Consider the following 23599-nt stretch of genomic DNA (forward strand, 5'->3'; position numbering starts at 1 on the left):
GTATCAGGCTGATAGCAAGGACGATCGTGAATGGGTGAAAGTGGCGAGTAAGAAAAGGGCTAGGAAGAGTATGATCAAGGATAGGAGTATGACTGTGGAATTAGATTCCTTATATTCTAGCGAGGAAGTAGGAAACAAGAAGGAAGGTAGCAGTGATGATAGCAGTGAGAATGAACGTGATGTGTGTAAGACTGTGTTTATGAGAGAGGTACCTCGGTGTGAAAGGTTCAATGAGCATAGTAGTAGGGATGTATACGACTTTTTCAAGGAGTATGAGAGTTATTGTCAGGATAAGTATGGTGATTGTAAAAGAGTTTGGGCTAGGGAGTTAGGAGAATATTTGACTGGGTATTTGTTGACGATGTATGGAGTGATAATGAGTGTAGGTGACGTTGATTATGAAAGTGTGAAAAAGGGAATAATTGAGCAGGTAAAACGTATGAAAGGGAGTGTTAAGTATAAGCGTAAGAATGATTTTGATGAAGCGCGGATGAATGCAGGAGAAGCGATATCGATGTATGTATGTAGGTTGGAAACTTTAGCCAGGAAGAAGTATGGGGATGAAGGTATAAATGAGAATAAGGAGTTAATGAAGAAGTTTTTGGCTACTGTACCCGAAAATGTTGCCGAGTTTGTTAATTTGAAACGGAAGGAGAAAATGAAGTGGACGAAAGAAAGATTGACATGGGATGATATTTTGGAGATAGTTGAGGATTACGAGTTGGATAGGTGTATGAAAGAAAGTAAATCTGTGAGTGTAAGAAGTGGAATGGAGGAAAGTGTGCCAGAATTTGTTAGTTTAGAGATGCTGTTATGAGAGGACCGATGAGGGTAGCTGATAGTGTAGTAGATAGGAGTGTTAGGGCGAGTAATGTGGGAATACCTGTAAGGACAAATGAAGGGTTTAGGCAAGGGATTCAGGTTTGGAGGGATAGGAGTGTTAGTGCGCATCGAGGTATGTCAGATAGTCGAGTCCGTAATGAAAAGTGTTATAGGTGTGGAAAGGAAGGTCATAAGAAGAATGAATGTAGATGGGCTCTAGGTGCTTGTTTTGGATGTGGTGAGGTAGGGCATAGAATTAGTGAGTGCAAGAAAGAGAAAGGGATAAAATGTTATCGGTGTGGTATGACTGGGCACATAGCGAGTGGATGTCGGAGTAATCGTACAAATGTGATTTGCGGTAATTGTGGTAAGGATGGTCATTATGCTAGAATGTGCAAGGAGCCACGGGGTAAGTGTACTGAATGTGATGCAGATGGGCATATAGCTAGGGTATGTAGGAAGAAGGGAGTAAATCAGCCAGGATGTTCGGGAAACTAGAGTGTAAGAGGGTTCAGCTGGGTGAGTCCTCGTGTGTGTGTGTGGAAGGAATAGGATCAATGTTTGTGAGAATGGGATGAATAATTTGTTGGAAATGAGCAAGTATGAATCTAGTATGCATGAGAAGTTAGGGCTGGAAAATAAACAATTAGTGTTAGTTGAATATAGGAAAAAGAGGCGTTTGAAAGTTTTAAGTAAGGATGAAAAAAGGGAAAATTTTATAAGTAAAAGTGAGAATAGAAAAAAGTATGACAAGGGTGTAAATGTACAAGTGTGTATAGAAGATGAATGTGTTAATACAGATGAATCATGGCTGAGTATGGATGATACCTATAGTGTGTGTGGCTTTTCCTTAGGTGATGTAAAAGAAAGGATGACGAATGCGAGAGTGAGAGATAGGAGAATGATTAGTAGCATGAATGAATCTTTTGCTAAAGTTGAGAATGTTTTTGTTGAAATGGATGAACTGTTTACAGAAATGAGTGTAATTTTAGGGCCAGATGAGAACAAGGTAGATATGATTGTACATGATATATTAGATGATAGGGATTTAGATAGGAATAGTGTTAATGTAGCGAATGATTGTAATAAGGAAGAAGTGAATGAGAGAGTATATGGAGGCCCAGTTACTCGGAGTAGAGGTCCCGTTCCCGACTGCGACTGGGTAATGAAAAAATATTGTAAGTTTTGTGTGAGTAGTATTTGGCAAAGTAAGGGGGGGGGGGGAATGTGGAGGATTTATTTTTGCTTTATTTTAATTTTTGTTTTTGCCAAATCCTGAGAGAGAGAGAGAGAGAGAGAGAGAGAGAGAGAGAGAGAGAGAGAGAGAGAGAGAGAGAGAGAGAGAGAGAGAGAGAGATTTAATTTGCTTTAGTTTTGCTAAATCGCGCGAGAGTGTGTGTGTGTGTTTGTGTGTGTGTGTGTTTGTGTGTCCCCGGTGCGCGCCGAAGAACAAGTGGTAGTTAGCGAATGATTGTTTGTAGTGGGAAAGACTGTCGGTATATTTGAGGTTGTTTGTTTATGTTTTTAGTTAGGTTACGACAGTGGTGAATGTTTCGGAGCGAATGCTTTTTTTGATTGACTGCTGATAGAGGCGGTTGTGTGTGTGATTGCTGGATTTACTATTATTCTTTATTACCAGCAAGGAAGTGATTATTTATATTCTGAGTAAGTACAGTTTTGTTTATCTTTGCTTGTCGTATTTGTGCATGATAGGAACCATTTATTATTTTTCTTTGATTATAGTGCGATAGTTCAGTTAGTTAGGAGTGTTCATAAGTGTTTTTCTTTTTTATTTTGGCAGGCCGTGATTCCTCCTTTGGAGAGACCAAAGAATTTAAAAAGTGGATGTATTGTTGATGACTTGGCCTGTATTACGATTTTGTTTGGACTGTTTTATTGGACTGCTGAACTGTTGATGACCTAGGCCTGTGAATTACGATTTCGTATAATGAGGATGACGATGATGACATCCCGGACCCCAATTAGGGAGGCAGTGGTGGCAATTTGCCACGCAGTGGATTGTTGACCACAAAGCTGTGGTAGTTGCCTATAAAAGACTGTTGGCCCTTGTGTGGACGAAGGTGTCCACTCAGAAATATAAAATATTTCTGTTTATCTTTGTGGTTGTGGTATATTTTAGCGTTTAAGTTTTGTTAGGGTTTATTTGATTGCGGAGGTTTTTTTTATTAATGTTTATTTTGTGTTAAGTTAAGATTGCATTACTGAGTTGTGATTATTTTTTTGGTTATGGAATATGGTTGGTGATTTTTAGTATTAAGTGATTGTTTTTAGTATTAGGAAATATAGTTTTAAAGTTATGTTTTGGTTTGTTTTTTGTCCTTTTGTCCAAGAGTCCCGCTGCTGATAACGTAAGGGGAAAGTTTGTATTGAGGAGACATTGGTCTGTTTAGAGTGATTCAAGGGTGTGGGGGTTGTTTTGCAACATCCCGCCACAGCCTGATATTATTTTTATACAACTGTAGTTTCCTCAGAAAAGCAACAATAGCACTTCCACTAGATATCAGATCATAATCTTTTCCTTGGAGCTGTTTATTAAGAGAATTCAAGTTTTCAAATATATCTGATAAGAAAAACACATCACATTTATTTGCAAGCAGCTGTTCTACAAGTTGTGTATTAGCAAGAAAGGAAACAATAGAATCCCAAAGTGCAATGAAACGCTGAAGACAATTTCCCTTTGATAGCCATCTCACCTCTGTATGTAATACAAGCCTTTCAAACTCTTCTCCATTTTGCTTACAAGATTCATGAAAAAGGCGGTCTCTGAGAGAATTTGATTTTATATGGTTAACCACTTGTACTACTATAGTAAGGGCCTCATGCAGATGTGCACTCAATTTCTTTGCAACTAAGTGTTGACGGTGTAGCACGCAGTGAATACAAAATACTTCCGGGAGAGCTTTCTTTGAATGTACAATAAAACCTTTGTATCTGCCTGTCATCGAAGGTGCATCATCAGTAGCAAAAGCGATTATATTTTTGAGTGGAATATTGTTTTGCTGGAAATAAGTAACAACTTCATTAAAAATTGTTTCACCTTTTGTGTCTGTCACAAGACTTCTAGCAAAAAGTATCTCCTCTTTGTGTCCTTCATCACTGTTAAATCTAATATATGGTAATAAAATGGCCTCATTATCTCTTAAAGTGGATTCATCAAGTTGAAGGGTAAACTGTTTCACTTGCAAATGGGATATCAATTGTTTTTCTACATCCTCTGCCATTTCATCAATGCGTCGTGACACAGAAGAGTTGCTTAAATGGAGGATATTAATAATTTCACTTGCATTTTTTTCATAACTGACGATATTGTAAAGGACACTGCATGTAGAATTACTATTTTACCAACATTATGGGGTTTTTCTGCTTTTGCTATTATTTTGCTAATTTCATATGATGCCAGTAAACCATAGCACATTTTGCTCACTATGTTATTAAACACTTGAGACACTGTTTTTCTAGTTTGGATATCATCACGAAGTTTTTTAAAGTATTCTACTGGGTGATCTTTCTTTCCTGTGTGCTTCTTTTCTAGATTGATTCTTAGTTTACAAGGTTTCATACTATCATTTGAAAGTACATCCATACATATGAGGCACATTGGTTTCGTTTCATTATGTGGTACTTGAATAAATCCGTAAGACAAATATTCAACGGAATACTGTCGGCACTTCTTTCTATTTGGAGTAGCCATGGGATGTCTGCAAAAGAATATATATATATATATATATATATATATATATATATATATATATATATATATATATATATATATATATATACATATATATATATATATATATACACACACACATATATATATATATATATATATATATATATATATATATATATATATATATATATATATAGAGCTGGTAATACAATTATTGCAGTTCATAATATCTAACTACATATATTGCTATTCATTATTATATATTTTTCGACAATATAACACATATTTAGAAAGAGTGCAAGGTAAGTGTTTGAGGTAAAACTGGTAAATAGAAATGTTATAGTTAAAATAACTTGGATGATTAAAAAAAAACTATAAAAGTCATTCACTATTATCATTAGGGTCATCATTGACATTTTTAACTTCCTCAAAGCTGATACTTATATTCAGATAATTGACAAGATATGAATTGATATTTAAAATTTGTATCAAAAAGGGAAAAATTTGCCATTTTTCTCTTCAGTCTTTTCATACTTTTATACTGGGAAGTGATTTTTTCCTTATTGAAATGCAGAAATAAAAAAAAAAAAGGTAGAATGTCTATACTAGGAACTTCTTAATCTCTCTTACCTTTCCACGATGGAGTTCAACGTTAGAATGAAGTCAACTGCCTGGGTGAATGCATTTTTTAATAAATTTCCCCTATAGTTGATCCACAGGAATAGACATAGGGCACTTGAACACCTGGGCGCGGTGGGAGGTGATTTGAAGGGTCAGTAATCTACCTACCTCCTAGTAATCCTTATCGTCTCAACGCAAAGAATTTGTCCTCACTCTTGACTAAGCCGGTCAATTTTCCATATACTTCATATATATATATATATATATATATATATATATATATATATATATATATATATATATATATATATATATATATATATAGATATGTTTTTTGTGATATCTGTCCTTTTTTACTTAATAATTCTTGTGTGAAATGACCAATGATGGTCACGGCCACCTATAATAATAGATTAGCGGTCCTGGGTCAGTACTCTTTATCGATAGGGGTTCCTCATTAGCACCAAGGTGTTAATTAGGGCAGAGGATTAACTTGAAGCTTGGTCAGATTGTTTTTGGTCGAAAAGGATGACTTTCCCCTAACATTTAAGATTTCAGGGGTCGAATATAGAAGGATTCGACAGATCGAAGTATTTCTGGAATAAATTCCCTAAGGAGATTATGGTCCAACCTATTTAGGAAGGTAACTGCCACTTCTTTCTTGACGTTGTATAATCGTCCAGTCAAAATTGCAGTAGAAATTAAATTTTTGATAGTAAAAATCATCATGAGTTGGTTTTCATCATGGACCACCAAAATATCACTGTGGACCCCCAATTTGTTTTGTTTTGCCTGTGGATCCCCAGAAATATTCCGAGGACCCCTAAGGTCCATGTGGACCCCGGTTGAGAACCCCTGCTCTAGCTTTATTGGGAGGGTGCTCAGGAGCTGAGCAGATGTGGTCAGTCTGTAGGGCATTGTCACAGTCCCTGGTCTCTGCCATTCATGAGTGACCTTTCAACCTACAAAATATTGTTTTTAAGTAGAATTAATAGATTTTAGTAATCAAGAAACGAACATACATACAATATTAGACTGGAGAGAAGAATAAACGTGATCTTAAGTAGATAAGCAATACTTCAGATATGTGTGATTGTAAAAGTGCAAAGAAAATACAAAATGATGAGGAAAAATTTTGATTATAGAGTAGCACACATTAGATAGGGTAAGTTGATGGATGTACTTTTTTAGAAGGGGGGTGACTGAAGGTACATATGGTCATTATTGAGGGGATTCAGAAGGTAGGGTTGTATAGATTGCAGAGGAAAGTGGAAATAAGACTGAACGTAATTAAGAAAGATGAGTTTGGTAAGAAAGGAGTGGGAAGAATATGGGAAGAGAAAATGTATGTACTGTGGGCAAAACATCAGCCTGGGAGTTATTTTTCTTTTTCAAATGGCAAGAAGGTGTTATGAGGGCAGCAGGGGGAATCTTGTGTAAAGTAGGATAAGAAGACAGGATGAAAATAACAACTTCTGGGATGAGGAAATAAAGGATTTAAGGGAGGAAAAGAGGAGAGTATTCAAGATGCTGTTTAATGACAGATAAGAAGAGCAGGTGGAAGGTATGAAATAGATTAACAGGGTAATGAAAAATAAAGTAATATATGAAAAAAATATCAAGTAGCATTAACAGTGCTGACAAGGCGATGAAGAATTATAGGAAAAAAATCAAAAAATAAATGTATAAGGGAATGAAATATGCAAACAAAGAGGTTCTGACGCTCACGAAAGTAATTCTGGATCAAATGAGTGAGTATTTGAGGAATTGATATGTGTAGGGGGGAAAAAGGGGTAGAACTGGATGGTACTAAACTTAAAAGGTTGCGTGTGAGTCTGAGAATGTTTGTGATGGTAGTTGCTGGGGTTAAAAGAAAGGTGGGCAACAGGTTGAAGAGAGGAAAAAACCTTGGAGTTGATGGAAATACATGGAAATTGTCAAAGTATGTAGGTGATATGATTTAGGTCTCCCAAAATTAGTGAGATTGAAAGTTATTCCGTTGTGTAACGTTTAATGTGATAAAAACAGCTATAAGAATTGCAATTGCTTAAGGTTTCTTAGTAGGTTAGGATTTTGATGGAATGTAAGATTAATAATAGGTCAGTCAATATAAGAAAGTGTGTTTTTAAACCTAGCAGACGGTGTATGAAATAAGTGTTTATCAAAATATCTTATAGCGTTTCAAAGTAAAGGGAAAAGGTTGTATACCATGTAAATGAACATGGAAAAATAATGGAAAATATTGAATGCTTCATACATGAACACAGAAAAAGTATGTGAAGGTAAAATAATATATGCCAAGTACACAAACATAGAAAAAACTTTTGAAAGGAAAAGGCTGTATGCCACACATATGAACATAGAAAAATTTGGGGAAAGAAAGGTTGTATGCTACATCTATTAACATTGGAAAAACTCAGGACAGGGAAAGTTGTATGATACATTCAGTTACATAGAAAAAACATGCGAATAGAAAAAGTTGTGAGCCTCATATATAAACATAGAAAAATCTTTTGAAAGGAAAAGGTTGTATGCCACATGAAGGAACCCTGAAAAGCTTGTGAACAGAAAACTATATATACCACATGCTGGAACATAGAAAAAGCTTGTGAAGAAAAAGGTTGCATGCTACATCTATGAACATAGTAAAATTTCGTGGAGGGAAAAGCTGTATGTTACATCCAGTTATATAGAAAAAGCTTGAGAAATGAAAAAGTTTGAGCCTCATATACAAACAGAGAAAGCCGATGAAAGGAAAAGGTTATATAAACATCCATGAACATAGACAAAGTTTGTGAATGGAAAAAAGATGTATCCCGCATGCATAAACATAGAAAAAGCTTGTGAACAGGAATATTTTGTATGTCACATACATGAACATAGATAAAGCTTGTGAACAGAAATATTTTGTATGTCACATACATGAACATAGAAAAAGCTTGGGAAGAGAAATGTTGTACGCCACATTCAAGAATATAGCAAAAGCTTGTGAATGGAAAAATTGTATGCCACAGCAATGAACATAGAAAATGCTTATGAAGGTAAAATGTTTTCTGCCTCTTACATGAACATAGAAAAAGGTTATGAAAGGAAAAGGTTGTGTGCCACATACATGAACTTAGAAAAAGCTTGAGAACAGAAAAAAGTTGCATGCCACATACATGAACATATAAAAGCTTGTGAAAGGAAAAGGTTATCTGCCTCATGCATGAACATAGAAAAAGCTTGTGAAGGGGAAAGGTTGAATGCCACATACATGAACATAGAAAAATATTGGGAAGGGAAAGGTTATATGACACATCCATGAACATAGAAAAGCTTGTGAATGTAAATAGTTGTATATCACATACATGATCATAGAAAAAGTTTGTGAAGGAAATATTATATGTCACATATATGAATATAGAAAATGCATGTGAAGGGAAAGGTTATATGCCACATATATGAATATTGAAAAAGCTTGTGAAGGGGAAGGTTGTATTATTATTATTATTATTATTATTATTATTATTATTATTATTATTATTATTATTATTATTATTATTATTACTTGCAAAGCTACAGCCCCAGTTGGAAAAGCAGAATGCAATAACTCCAAGGTTACCCAACAGGAAAAATAACCCAGTGAGGAAAAGAAACTAGGAAAAATCAAATATTTTGAGAACAGTAACATTTTTAAAATAAATTTTTACTATGTAAACTATAAAAATTTCAATAAAACAAGAGGAAGAGACATTAGATAGAATAGTGTGCCTCCGTGTACACTCAAGCAAGAGAACTCTGATCCAAGACAGTGGAAGACCATGGTACAGAGGCTATGATTCGGTGTCTGTGTAGGCAAAGAGATAGTAAACTGCAACCAGAGAGAAGGACCCACTGCAGTACTGACTGGCCAGTCCAAGGACCCCATATCTCTCTAGTGTTAGTATTTCAACGGGTGGCTGGTGCCCTGGCCAACCTACTACCTATAAACATATATGAATATAGAAAAAGATTCTGAAGGGAAAGGTTGTATGCCACATACATAAACATAGAAAAAGCTTGTAAAGGAAAAATATTGTATGCCACACAAACCAACATAGAAAAAGATTATGGATGGAAAAGGATGTACACCGCTCTCCTGAACATAGAAAAGTCTTGTGAAGGGATAAGTTGTATGCCACATTCATGAACATAAAAAAGAAAAATTGCGAAGGGAAAAGTTGTATGCCGCATCCATGGATATAGAAAAAAACTTATAAAGGAAAAAGTTGTATGAACAAAGAACAAGCTTGAGTAGGGAAAGATTGTATGCCACATACATGATCATAGAAAATACTTGTGAAGGGAAAACTTGTATGCCACCTCCATGAACATGGTAAAACCTTGTGAGCTAAAAGGTTGCATGCCACATAAATAAACATAAAAAAGATCTTGTGAATGGAAAGGTTGTATGCCACATATATGGTCATAGAAAAGCTGGTGAAAGGAAAACGTTGTATGCCATATTCATGGACATAGAAAAAGCTTTTGAACGGAAAAAGTTTTATGCAAAATTCATGAACATAGATAAAGCTTGTGAAGGGAAAAGTTTTATGCCACATCCATGAACATAGAAAAGCCTTATGATGGAGTTAATATGTGTGACACGTGTTGAAAATATAAGATATCAAGGATTGGTTGATAAGAGATCAAAATGAAATATGTTTCAGAGTATGTTGGCTAGAAATGCACTTCTTTGGTGATAATGTGAATTATAATCAACAATGTCTTGCTTTTTGGCTGTTCAAAATGAAATTTAATGTAGGTGTAAGTTGTTGGATAAGATAGAATTGCGGTCATTTATGGTTGACATGAGTTTGATGTAACCTTGAAAGTTTGTATGGAATGGCTATGAGTCTCTCCAGTTACGATCGCTAATAATTTGTTAAGATTTCTAACAGCTCTATTAGATGCGACCAAATATAAAACACAAGGTAGGAACTTCTGTGTGATCTATTTTTCCCATTGGTATTATCCCATGAGTCATGGTCTAATACGTAAGTCAGTACTCAACTCAATTATCAGAAGTACCTGTTGGACTCTAGTGTGAATTTGAATGCATATGTATTTTCATGAAAATGTATGTTGCTAACCCATTTTTCACTTAAGATAATCCCAGCTTTCGTAAGGCACGGGTTCTTGAATTTACCTAGCTAGCACGTTGAGTAAATTTACTGTTGTGTCAGTTATATTGTTCATCATTAGTAATTTCCTTCTATTACTTTTCTTGCAAAAGAGAAACCCTAATTAATCATTGCTTCATGATCTTTTAAACCTCGCATCAAAATGATCGTAATGATTTAAGATTAGATAGGCTTATAATTTTTCATTTAATTGATAAATCCATTAGCTTATTGGTTTTAAATTAAGGGTTACTTAGTTATGAGATCAAATAATTTCTCTACATGACTTTTGTTTCCTGTGATTATAACTTTCTTATTGTCTTCGGCGAAAAGTAGAATCCGCAAACAAAATATACAAGGAGATTCTTTGGAAAATGTAACAAACCTTTTTCGTAATATTGATTGGGAAATACTCTTGTGCACGCTAGTGAACAAACGCACGGTTGCTTGTATTTGTTCGATATGAAGTGGCTTTTATAGAAGAGAATATATCTTGATGAAAATAGAAGGCTATGGCAACAACATGTAAGACGACTTTTCGAACCCTTCTACACTTTCTGGTTTCCCTCTTTACCTCTCCTAACATCGAATGACAGACTTTTAGCCAGCTACCACACTCCATTCTATCCACTACCACAAAATAATTCATTCCATCTTATCATCTATGCTATAGTATTCTAACCTCCATGGGCCTATTGTTGTTTTTCTCTCATTTTTTTTTTGTAGCAAGTATTTTTCTTATTACATTCAACATACGCATTGGAAAGATCTGCCTCTAAAGCTTCCACACTCTCGCCTTGGCTTTATCAACCAATTCAGCTCTCTTCCAAATTGTGTACAGTGAACCCTCGCTACTTCGCGGTTCGACCATCGCGGATTCACCACTTCACGGATTTTTTCCATAACCCATATATATATATACATATCGCGGATTTTCCGGAAATTTCGAAAATACCGCGATATCTGAAGACCCCAAATACGATATTTCGTTACCTGTAATTCCATTAATACTGTAATTGGTAATATCTGCTCTTACTGATTGTTCATTGCATTACATATGACATATAATTAAGCACAGAAAGAAATAAAACACGAAAAGAGAATGTGATCATACGATAATTCAGTACTGTATACAGTACGTAGTAAAATTAAATTGAACATGAAATAAAAATCAGATGCAGTCATACCATATTAGAATGGTGTAAGGCTGTTGATGGCTACTAGTGTACTACAAATGTAATGGATGTGCTTCTTTTCCATGAATCTTTTGTATGTATACGTACGTAGTACTGCATCCAATAATATTCTTTGTTGCAAAAATCACATTTCGAATAAGCGTACGAGAGAGAGAGAGTGAGATAGAGAGAGCGAGAGAGAGAGAGAGAGAGAGAGAGAGAGAGAGAGAGAGAGAGAGAGACACACATCCTACAACAAAAGCGTAAAATAGCGTACGTAAAGCTATCATTATTATTATTATTATTATTATTATTATTATTATTATTATTATTATTATTATCATTATTTATTATTATTATTATTATTATTATTATTATTATTATTACTGTACAGTATACGCGGGGTATCTTGTACTTTGAATTGGTAACCTACGCATCATATAAGATGGGTTGTGATTGGTTCAAGCGCTGATAGATGACGAATCAGAACTCAAGTTTTGTTATCTAGCCTGTGATTGGTGTTTTGCCCGCATCTCCAACTTCCAGCCTCTGTTTGCGGCCACTTTCTCTTACGCCGTATCGCTGAGTAGACGTTGTTAAGTTTGTGAAGGCTGGTAGTGAGCCTAAACGCCACTGAAGGATGATGACGATTGCTGAGAAGGTGACGCTTCTCGATATGTTTATAGACGGTAGAAGTTTTGCGTCCGCAGCCCGCCATTTTGGAATCAATGAATCCACCGTTCGCTATATCAAGAAGGTCGAGGCGAACATTAGAAAGGCGGCTGCAATCACCTTTAGCAGATCAGCGAAGCGAGTCGTTACCACGCGTAATAAAACGATCGTACGCATGGAAGGTGCTTTAGCTGTGTGGATTGCCGACTGCCGGAAGAAGAACATAGCCTTGGACACGAACACCATCCGAACAAAGGCTTTGAGCTTGTATGAGAATTTTGCGGCAAAGGAACCTCAAGACGACGATGGCAACCATGCTGAAGAAGATGATGATGCAGATGAACCTCAACCAGGGACATCCACTGATTCCCAGCCTCAGAAACAACGTTTTTCCGCCAGCAAAGGATGGTTCGCGAAGTTTCAGAAACGCTTCGCTCTGAAAAGCATTTCCCTGCATGGCGAGGCTGCTTCGGCTGACACTGCCGCTGCTAAAACTTACGTGAACCAGACGTTCAAGAATATTATCGCCGAAGGTGGATACAAGCCGGAACAAGTCTTTAATATGGATGAGACCGGCTTGTTTTGGAAGAGAATGCCGTCGCGAACTTTCCTGTTCAAAGAGGAAGCCAAAGCCTCTGGCTTTAAAGCATTCAAGGATCGCGTTACCCTCGTGATATGTGGCAATGCTGCTGGATTTTTGCTAAAGCCGGGGCTTATTTATAAGTCGAAAAATCCTTGCGCTTTGAAAAATAAAAACAAGAATCTCCTTCCCGTGTACTGGATGCATAATCCAAAAGCATGGATTACGAAGATGCTGACCTCCAACTGGTTCCACCAGTGTTTCATCCCGCAAGTCAGCAAATATCTCGTAGAGAAGGGCTTGCCATTCAAGATCCTTCTCCTTATGGATAACGCTGGTGGACACGCAACTGATCTGTCGCATGAGGGCATTCAGGTTGAGTTCCTGCCACCCAACACCACGTCATTAATTCAACCGATGGACCAGGGGGTTATCAGGGCGTTCAAGGCCCTCTACACGAAGAATACCTTGGTGGACCTCGTTGCGTGTGTGGATGCTGCCCAAGATGATGAGGATGAAGATTTTAACTTGAAGGCGTACTGGCGGCAGTACACCATAGCCACGTGCCTGAAGAATATTCAGAAGGGACTGCAAGAAATGAAACCTGCAACCGTGAATGCGAGCTGGAAGAAGTTGTGGCCCCAGATTGTTTACGACGACGAGGGATTTACTCCGTCTGAAATCCAACACTCTGCAATACGCAAATCTGTGCAGTTGGCTGCCATAACTGGAGGTGACGGGTTTGGGGACATGACGACTGAAGACGTCGACGAGTTGTTGGACTGCCATTCCCAGCCGCTAACTGACGCAGACCTAGAAAACCTGACGAAATCAGCAAGTGAAGAAGAGAGTGAAACACAGGAAGAGACCCAAGATAATGTCGAAGAAACGGGCTTAACATTAGAACGGCTTGCCAAGGCCTGCTACCATGCGAAGGAGTTGAAAGAAATGTTGCAAGAGTGGGACGAGGATATGGGTCGGTCTATGCAATTCTCCAGCAAGGTCGATGACATCATGACTCCCTACAGGATGCTCTTAGAGCGAAAAAGAAGCAGCGGCAGCAACTTCCGATCACAATGTTCTTCCAGCCTCGCAAAAAAGAGCCAGTTCCTCCTGCTAGTACGCCTTCGGAAGAAATTGAAGAAGTTGAAGAGGTGTCCCAGGAAAAGACACCTCCGTCTGAAGAGACTATTATTGGCTGCACAGTAGAAGACATCATCAGCTTCATCATCATCATTTCTACTGTGCAGCAAATTCATCGCCATCATCATTCAAGTTTTTCTTGAACTTCTTTCGTGGTGAGTACAGTAACAATCTTTATTTTTTACTTTAATATTCTAACATTTTAATATTTGTGCCTGTTTTATAGTTTAGTACTGTATGCATTAAGTTAAAGGGAAGGTTTTAAAAGTCTGAAGAGTATACATGTTGTAACCTATCATATTTTTTTTGTTTAAAATTTACATTTACGTACGTAAAACAATCTCTCTCTCTCTCTCTCTCTCTCTCTCTCTCTCTCTCTCTCTCTCTCTCTCTCTCTCTCTCTCTCGTAAATTGTTTTCCTGCTTTGCTACGTACAGTATGTACTGCATGATTTTATATAGATACGGTAAATAATATTTGTAATAACATATTTTGTAAATGCTTTTACTGTAAATATCATTATTTATCACTTTCATCAGGCGCGTTAAATGCCTTCTTTGTTCTGAGCGTGGTTGTTTACTGAGCGTACTTTATGACGCCGTCGTTTCAGGCGGCGTCATAAAGAAAAACATTTCATTTGGAAGTCCTAAGAAAAATTAAGTAAAACATTGGTAATAACAAAATCAACATACTCGTATAATCAATATAATCGATGCAAAAACCAACCTATACATATGTGTACACTAAATGAGTTTGTTTCTTCATTATGATCAGAGATAAACGTAAACAAAACATTGGTTGCCATTTTTTATCGTGCTTTTTAGCGTGTTTAGGAAACGCATGATATAAAATTGCCTTTAATATTTGTGCCTGTTTTAGTTTGGGGTACTGTAGTACATGCATTAAGTGTTCTGTACATTAAAGGGTAGTTTGTTAACAGTACTACGTACAAGGGAAGGTTTTAAAAGTCTGAATATACATGTTGAATAAATAGGTAAATATGGTGTCACTACTTCACGGATTTTCACCTATCGCGGCCGGGTCTGGAACCTATCTACCGCGATAAACGAGGGTTCACTGTACACACTGCACATACCCTTCTGTCATAGTTGCTTCACCTATTTAGCTACTCACCTCTTTTTTCATTTACAACGTCAATGGTCTCCTTTTCTGAAAAATGACTTTTATAATATCATCATTCATATTATCATGAGGTTTTTTCTGGTTTTTATTGCCTGGCGTGGTAAAAACAAATGTTATTCTACTTACTGTTATTTATTCTCTATCGCCAGTAATTACCATAGCATCTGCAAACATGATACATTCTACACCTAGCCTATTTCATGACTAATTTTCCAACTCCACAACGTTGCTTGTTCATCAAAATTAATGTCTTTACTAGGATTTCTTCCGAAGGTCTCACCACTAGTTCAGACACACATCACTATCAACTCTATCATAAGAGTATGTGTAGCTCCATTTCTGGAATGCAAATCTTTATCTCATCTTAGGAGTGAATTCATACTTCTTAAAAAAGAATTTTGGAGATGACTGGTTTGGTAGCCTAGTAGAAACGTTCCTGCCTAACGATCTGCTATACTGGGATTCGAGACCCGCTCAAGCTGGATGATTTCTTGTAGTGACTCAAACATCAACATCTTTCTGAGCTACAAATGAGGGGGTTTTGGGAAGCCTATAGGTCTACATACTGAGCTATCAACAGCAATTGTATGGCCTTGCCTGGTCCTAGCTTAGGCACTGTTCGTGTGTATATAACGGATTTTGAGCGAAGCGAAAAATCTATTTTTGGGTAAGATGGCCATGTCGTCCTGATGGAAGTTCCTCTAAGGTAGCTTCCTAGGGTATATTACAACTACGGCGATATTCCCAGAGAATTTACCTTAAGGTACCCAGAATTCTAACTCCTGGAGCGAATATCCCTAAAAAAGACCTCAGGGATATCGTAAATATCAGCGGACGTATTCTTGACACGCCACATGGCAATCTGTACCCCGAACAGAGTTAACACTTCGTAGGGGTCAAATGGCAAGAAAACGAAAACGATAAGAAAGGGGGGAGCCGTTCGTAAGGCATCTCTCCTCCCCGTTTCGTAAGCGTGCCCTGCGCCGCTCGCGGCGCCATCTGTATTCCTTGTAGCGATACACGAGGTGCTACAGATACTGTATGTAGGGAGGGGTCCTACAGCCCTTTTCCTTTTTTTTTTTTTTTTTTTTAAAGGAAAAGGGACAGGGCTGGTCCATCAGGACGACATGGCCATCTTACCCAAAAATAGATTTTTCGCTTCGCTCAAAATCCGTTTTTTGGGCTCAAGCCATGTCGTCCTGATGGAAGTGTACCAGAGCATTACTGTATCTGTGGATTCTCAATACGTGCCGCACTCCTCAGAAATATTTCTTAGTCAGCTCGACTGAAAGACCTAAGATGTTACCGTTATACATCCTTTCACTAACCATAAACCATGATAGCGCTTCCTGCCCCCTACAGGGAGGAGTCCTACTAGACTCTAGAAAGGAACGAAGAGTACATATACCTATGTATGAATCACTCGCAAGCCCATACAATATAGTGGTCTCACTCTATATGAAGTAAAGCATAGTCTGTAAGGAACTACAGCATCCAAAGGAAATATCGGCCAGTCCCCTGGTCGAAATTGAATTGGACAAAAAGGTTATATCTGTGTAGGAATAAACTTGCTGCCGCTACCGTCCTCTGAGAAGGATGGAGCCCTTTATACTAAGGAAAGTATAAACCAATGCAACAAGGCTTGCATCAAGGAACAGGCTATTATAGATATCCCCGATTAATATACATAGGCTGAATGCTCAATAACTGAAAAGAAATCAACATAGGTGAAGGAGACGCAAGGTTCCCGAGAACAAGTTTATTGATCAACAATAAATAGACATGGTTACCACAATTATATACATATGATAGGTGGATGACCAACAATTTGCACAAGTACTGTAGTAAACGGATATATGGTTATCTGAAAGAAAACAATCGAGTCACTTTTCACGTACCAAGGTATCAAAGTTAAAAGTCCATGTTACTAGCCACTGACATTAGCGTCACAAACGCTCGGCACACATGTCTGTACTTATGCTACAATCACCATAACGCCGGAACAGTCACTGTGGGCTCCCGGAGCCCTCACTCCTAGTTATAGCACCGCATATAACTATACACTCACCCTGGAATTAAAAGTCCCAATTAAATCCACTGTTCCTCGCATAGTTAAACAGCAGGGTTAACGACGCAACCAACTGCTACCACAGACCTCTTTAGCTGCTCCACTTGCTTAGCATAGTGGCGAAAGAATACCCTGGAAGACTTCCAGCCAGTATATGAACTAAGGTGTTCAAAATCCATAAAGTTAAAGAAGTTTAAGGATGAAGCAACTTTCCTCGGATCATGACCTGCGGGTGAACTGTCAGGATCCGCTCTGCGAATAAAGTATGTAATTTTCGCCCTGAGTTGATTCAAAGATAAATTCGAGCCCGATGTTTCTCCTCTGAATAGTTGACCCCCATGGAAGTCTGAAGTTCTACGAAGATAGACCTTTAGGCATTCTACAGGACATAGAGATGCATCTTCTTTCAGAGGGCAGATTCTCCAGGGACCCCACCTGTTGGTGGGCAACTCGTTCTTAGCGAGAAACGTAGGGTCCGGAAACAGGTTCAGTTCTCCCCCATCCAGGAACTGAACGCGGCCCTCATCTCTCGAGAGGGCTACAATCTCACTAACTCTGGCCCCAGACGCTAGAGCAAAAAGGAAGATAACCTTTTGAGTCAAATCCTTCAGTGCACACTCCTCATTATCCAGTAATGAGGCAAAATGAAGGACTTTGTCTAAAGACCATGAAATAGGCTTTGGAGGAGCTGAAGGTCTAAGTCTGGCGCAGGCCTTCGGGATCTTGTTAAAGATCTCATTAGCGAGGTCTACTAGGAAGGCATACAGAATGGGCCTTGTCAGAGCAGACTTACACGTAGAAATCGTGTTAGCTGCCAGCCCCTGTCCGTGGAGGTGGATGAAGAAGGACAGGCAGAAATCCATCGAGATCTCATGCGGATTCTTGTCTTTGACAAAGGCCACCCATTTTTTCCATGCTGACTCGTACTGCCTTCTAGTAGACTTGCACTTATATTCCTCCAGGAAGTCGATGCTGTCTTTCGAGATCCCGAGCCGCTTCTTCACCGCTAGGGAGAGAAAATCATGAGCTGCAGGGTCCGGGTTTTCTGTAATGAAGTGTAGACAGTCGACTTCTGGACTCGCTGGGACAGAACTGGGTCCGGGAGTGGCAGAAACTTCAGTCGTAGTTCCAGAGCCAGAGGGAACCACACACTGTTCGGCCACTTGTGGGCCACTATCGCTGCTACTCCCTTGAAGGACCTCAGTTTGTTGAGGACCCTCAACATCAGATTGTGAGGGGGAAACAGGTAGATCTTGGACCATTTGTTCCAATCGAGGGACATCGCATCTACTGCTTCCGCCAAGGGGTCCTCGTACGGGGACACATATCGCGGCAACTTCTTGTTGTCCTTCGTCGCGAAGAGGTCTATCTGCAGTTCTGGGACTTGACTCGAGATGAAGGAGAATGATCCTGCGTCTAGGGACCATTCCGACTCTATCGGTGTAACCCTGGATAGAGCGTCTGCTGTCACATTGCGGACTCCTTGAAGGTGAACTGCTGACAGGTGCCACTTCTTCTTCTCCGCCAGTCGGAATATGGCCAACATCACCTGGTTGAGAGGTGGGGATCTCGATCCCCGCCGATTCAGACATTTCACAACCACCTCGCTGTCCAGTACCAACCTTATGTGGATCGAGTGACGCGGGGAGACTTTCCTCAGGGTAAGAAGTACTGCCATAGCTTCTAGAAAGTTTATGTGAAAGGTCCCGAATAGCTTGGACCAGGTCCCTTGAACCTTTTTTCGATGAGAGTGACCTCCCCACCCTACCTTTGAAGCGTCTGTGTGAATCGTCACTGACGGGGGAGGTGGCTGAAGAGGTACCGACCTCTTTAGACGACTGGCCTGAGACCACGGTCTGAGAAGAGAACGTAGCCGAAGCGGAACCGGTCTCCTCAAGTCCCTTCGCGCGTTTGATGCAAAGGTTCTCCAAACCCCGGCTGCATCCTTTAGCTGTGCTCTTAGCACCGGGTCTGTTACCGACGCAAACTGAAGAGAGCCCAGAACCCTCTCTTGTTCGCGTCTTGATATCCTCTCGGAAACTAGAAGTCTCTTGACAGACCCCGCTATCTCCTTCCTTTTCGACATCGGGATGGAAAAAAGGTGTGACACTAGGTCCCAGTGAATTCCCAACCACTGGAACCTCTGAGCTGGAGAAAGACGAGACTTCTTTCTGTTGATCTTGAACCCTAGATATTCTAGGAACTGAATCACCTGTAGGGAAGCTTGCAAGCATTTCACTCTGGATGCTGCCCACACCAGCCAATCGTCCAGGTAGGCTACCACCTGGAACCCTTTTAGGCGTAACTGTTTGAGCGCTGTGCTCGCAAGCTTCGTGAAGATCCTTGGGGCTATGTTTAGCCCGAAAGGCATCGCTCTGAAAGCGTAAAGTTTTTGTTGTAGCTTGAATCCTAGGTAGGGGGAGAGACGGCGACTGATTGGAACGTGCCAATAGGCGTCTGACAAGTCGATGGAGACGGTAAATGCCCTCTTGGGCAGTAAGGCCCTTATGTGTTGCAATGTTAACATCTTGAACTTGTGGTTCACTATGAACTTGTTGAGTGGCGACAAGTCCAGAATGACTCTGAGTTTCCCCGAGTCTTTCTTGGGAACACAAAACAGCCTCCCTTGGAACCTGATGGACTTTACCCTCCGGATCACCTTTTTCTCCAACAGTTCTTGAATGTACTCCTCCAAAACGGGGGTGGAGTGTTGGAAAAATTGAGGGCACGGGGGCAGAGTGCTGTACCAACTCCAACCTAGTCCATTTTTGAGCAGGCTGTGGGCCCAGGGATCGAAGGTCCAACGATCCCGAAAATACTGTAATCTCCCTCCTACCGGCGACACTTCACTTTGACTGCTGCCCTGCAGTCTTGCCTCCTTGGCCGCGACCACCTCTGAATCCTCTTCCCCTAGAGGGGCGTCTAGACGAGCCTCTGGCTGCACCTCTGGGCTTTGCTCGAAACGTGGTCGATTGCCCTTCGAACACTGGATTGAATGCTGGGGATGATGATGACACGGCCTGGGGCACCCATTGGAAGGTGGTCGGGGTCTGGGCTACCATCTGTGGCACCGGAGGCAAAGCTGGTTGTTGCTGCTGTTGACGTTGCGGTCTGAAAGGCTTGGCTGGGCGGGAAGAAAACCTAGATTTCTTCGCCTTTCCCTTCGGTTGGGGACCTTCATCAGGGGAAGACTTCCTCTTGAGGGACAGGCCCCACTCAAGGAGAAGATTCCGATTCTCAGTGGCTGCCTTGTCCACCACCTCCTTAACCACCTCACTGGGGAAGAGATCTTTACCCCAGATGTTGGATAAGATAAGTTTCTTTGGTTCGTGCCTCACTGTGGCCGAGGCGAACACAAACTCCCTGCAGGCCCTCCTCACCTTGACAAAGCTATAGAGGTCCTTTGTCACCGTGGCCAGATGGATCTTGGCCACTACCATGAACATTTCATGCACCTTAGGGTCGCTTGCCATTGTCTCCATGGTTGTCTGGAGAGACATCGAGGCTGCCAGACGCTCCTTTGTCTCAAGTTCCCTCCGCAGAAGGAATTCAGACAACTTAGGAAGGTTTTCGCCGAACTGACGACCTGCGATATCGGCGTCCAACTTCCCAACCGAGAATGTGAGATGGACTTCCTTCCAGTCCTTGTTGTCCATCGGCAAGGCCAAAGACAAGGGCTTACATTCCTCCAGGGAGGGGCATGGTTTGCCAGCCTCTACTGCCTTCAGAACAGCCGCGAACCCTTTCTGCAGAAAGGGGAAGGCCCTAGCCGGAGAGGATACGAAGGAAGGGTGCTTCTTACTCAAAGCAGCAACTTTCGAGTTTGAGAAGCCCCTCTCCTTCAATCCAGACGCTAGTGAAGCTTGAGCCTTGGCGTGATCCAAGACGATCACCTCCTTCGGTTCCGTCTCCTCCTTCGAGGCCGGCTCCTTCTTCAGACGGACGTAACAGTCCGGATAGGCCCCTCTGCTGGGCCAGAATTCCACCTCCTCAAGGGGAACTGAACCCAGCTTCTCCGACATGACGATCTTCCCGACCGTCATCGGCATGTGCTCGGCATACCTCCACGGGTTGGCATCCGAGCACACAGGAAGGTCTTTCACGTTGAGCTTCTTTGGAGGCCCACGTGACGCTGCAATCTTCTGCATCTGGAGCTCCATTGCAGCAGCCTTCTGACTATTCTCCTTCTGCATCTGCTGTATCATAACAACAATGGAAGAGAGAGCTTGTCCCAGCTCTGTTGGAAGAGCGGACGAAGTAGAGGGAATAGGTTCAGGGGCCTGAACCGGAGCGTCTGATGGCACGGCATCCTCTTCCTCCACGACGTTCGGGTCTTGATCCTCGTCCTCGCCCCCTGCGAGGAGCTCCTCTTCAGCACGTTCGGACACGTCCGACATCTTGTCGTCCAGCTGAATGTCCTGCATGGCATCCGCGACATCAGCATCCACGGGGATCTGGACGAGAGGGATCTCCGGCCGAGGCTGGGGAACAACAGCGTCAGCAGAAGCCTTGGGAAAGAGGTATGCCCTCATCTTCTCACTAGGAAGATAAGGTCCAGAGGTGTTCTTTTGGAAACCCCTTACTGTTACGGGCCACTGGTTCGAGTCCGGCCTTGCTTAAGGGACTCAAGGGCCATAACAAAACAAATAATAATGGTAGGTCGCCAGTCAGCAATGATACAAGGAATACTGACAAATATATGTATTTACAATAATATTTAAATAAAAATTAATAAAAGAAAAGGGGAGCACAACAGCTAATTATTTATATTGTAATTTATGCCACGAGGAGCTTCAGATGGAGTTTGGGGGGGACCGTGGATGAAACTCCAGCACAGCAATCACGTTCCCTGGAAGGGGGAAATAAATTGAATTATTAACAGCACACTTACTTCTACCGGCTTGGAACACGATGAAGTCGTGTGGTTAAGACTTTTAAGCAAATTAAATGACAATGCCAAGCTTAGGGATTTAAACGTTACACATGGGAATCAACACTGTCACAGGGTGAATGTATTAAAACTAGGACTAAACGGCACACGTGGTCTGGGTATAAGGGATAGGATACAAGGTTCAGTGGGTAGGATTTCTTTAGAGGATAAGGAAAAATGGGATGTGATAAGGAAGGGATGGGAGGTTGGGTAAGGATATTGAGAATCTCAAAATCAGACACCTTACCTTAGAAAAAGGACTCTAGTTCCTTCCCTTGTGGAAGGAAATGTAGACAGAGGTCCTGCCTCCCTGATGTCTTGAGGGTGAAGAACGATGGAGTTTCCCTCAAGGAGGTTGAGTGAAGAAGAGGAGATGTTATCCTCATGGAAGTTGAGATAAGAAGAAGGATCTCCAGTTTTCCCTGGGTAGATCAACCCCACTTGACCCCCAATTGGGGGGGGGGGGTAGGGGGGATTGGCCTGACCGCTGTCCTATTGGTCAGGCTTGATCTCGTGTCCCTACATCCTTCACAGCTCGCTTCCCTCGTCCTGGGACCTCGATGTTCTCACGTGACTTGTAGAAGGTAGCTGAAATTGAGATCTCAGGGGGAGTAGACTGGTATAGGATGGTGGGAGGGGGGTGAGACTCTGGGTAGGGTCCCAAAACTCGTGGCATTTCGACCCATGCTGGCGGGGTCTTTTGTTATTGGAAAAAAAGGTGGCGTAATGACCGCCATTATAACAGCCCCCCATTTTAGCAGAGATTTTGTCCTAAAACAGGACAAGAACTCTGCAAGCAAGGTCTGAAGCCACTAGCCTTAATGATTCCTCCCTCAGTGAGTCTCACCACGATAATGGATAAATATCTAAGCTGCAACTAGGGTCATCATTTTACGGTATTTTGACTGTAAATTAACTTTAAGTGCCACATAGAAATAAGTATGCTGGCTGTGAGGCAGCAACTGAAAAAATTAAAAAATGCAAAATTGAAAATTAAAATGTAAAAGATGGTTAAAGTTAAGTGACCTAGTGCAGTGGTAGGCATAAAATTAAAGAAAATTTGCATATATGCAAGAAAAAGGATAAAATAAATACATGAAAATGAATTAAATACAAATAATGATGCCAAGATGGCTCCTCAAGTTTATCTACCTGGGGAGACACCAAGGCCAATAAATATTTTTTCATACAAACTAAATTTACCTACTGACTATGGCTACGCTATGGACATGGCACTGTGCATTGGGCACTAATGCCGGGAGAACACATCTCTCTCATACGAGTTCTTTAGGCGCTTGACCTTCCAGTTGTAGTTCTGGAGGTCTATGCCGCACCTCATGAGCCCTTTATTCCCATTACGTAGCTCAGTCAAGTAGTTTAGAGGATTACGGTCCTTTAGGAATGACAGCGGGAACTTTTGGTTTGCACAATAGGATCCAAGATGCTCAAGAGATGAGCCCATGCCTTAGAGCTCATTCTCTTGAGTTTGGAGTTTATCCCATGTCTGGAAGAAATCCAAGTAAATCCCACAGTTGGGAATCTTTGCTTGCACCTGGTGAAGCCAAAAATGAATTATGAGAATGGTCAGAGGTCGTGACTCCTCTGCC

The 23599-nt window shown here is 40.7% G+C and overlaps 1 protein-coding gene across 1 annotated transcript; it reads right to left on the reverse strand.

Moving 5' to 3' along the window:
- Nucleotides 1-3239: 3239 nt before the first annotated feature.
- On the reverse strand, nt 3240-21459 carry LOC137649406 (SCAN domain-containing protein 3-like). Its single transcript, XM_068382395.1, has 2 exons — nt 21194-21459; nt 3240-4095 (listed from the first exon to the last, which is right to left on the reverse strand). The coding sequence occupies exons 1-2, from the start codon at nt 21457-21459 to the stop codon at nt 3240-3242; spliced, it is 1122 nt and encodes a 373-aa protein (XP_068238496.1).
- Between the last annotated feature and the right edge of the window lie 2140 nt (nt 21460-23599).

The sequence above is a fragment of the Palaemon carinicauda genome, chromosome 11, assembly GCF_036898095.1.
Source record: "Palaemon carinicauda isolate YSFRI2023 chromosome 11, ASM3689809v2, whole genome shotgun sequence".
NCBI lineage: Eukaryota > Metazoa > Arthropoda > Malacostraca > Decapoda > Palaemonidae > Palaemon > Palaemon carinicauda.

Coding starts and splice junctions, on each gene's coding strand:
- LOC137649406 (XM_068382395.1), bottom strand. CDS start 21,459: ATGTCGGACGTGTCCGAACGTGCTGAAGAGGAGCTCCTCGCAGGGGGC. Junction 4,096..21,193: donor CAGATGCAGAAGATTGCAGC/GTCACGTGGGCC, acceptor CCTCCATTTAAG/CAACTCTTCTGTGTCACGAC.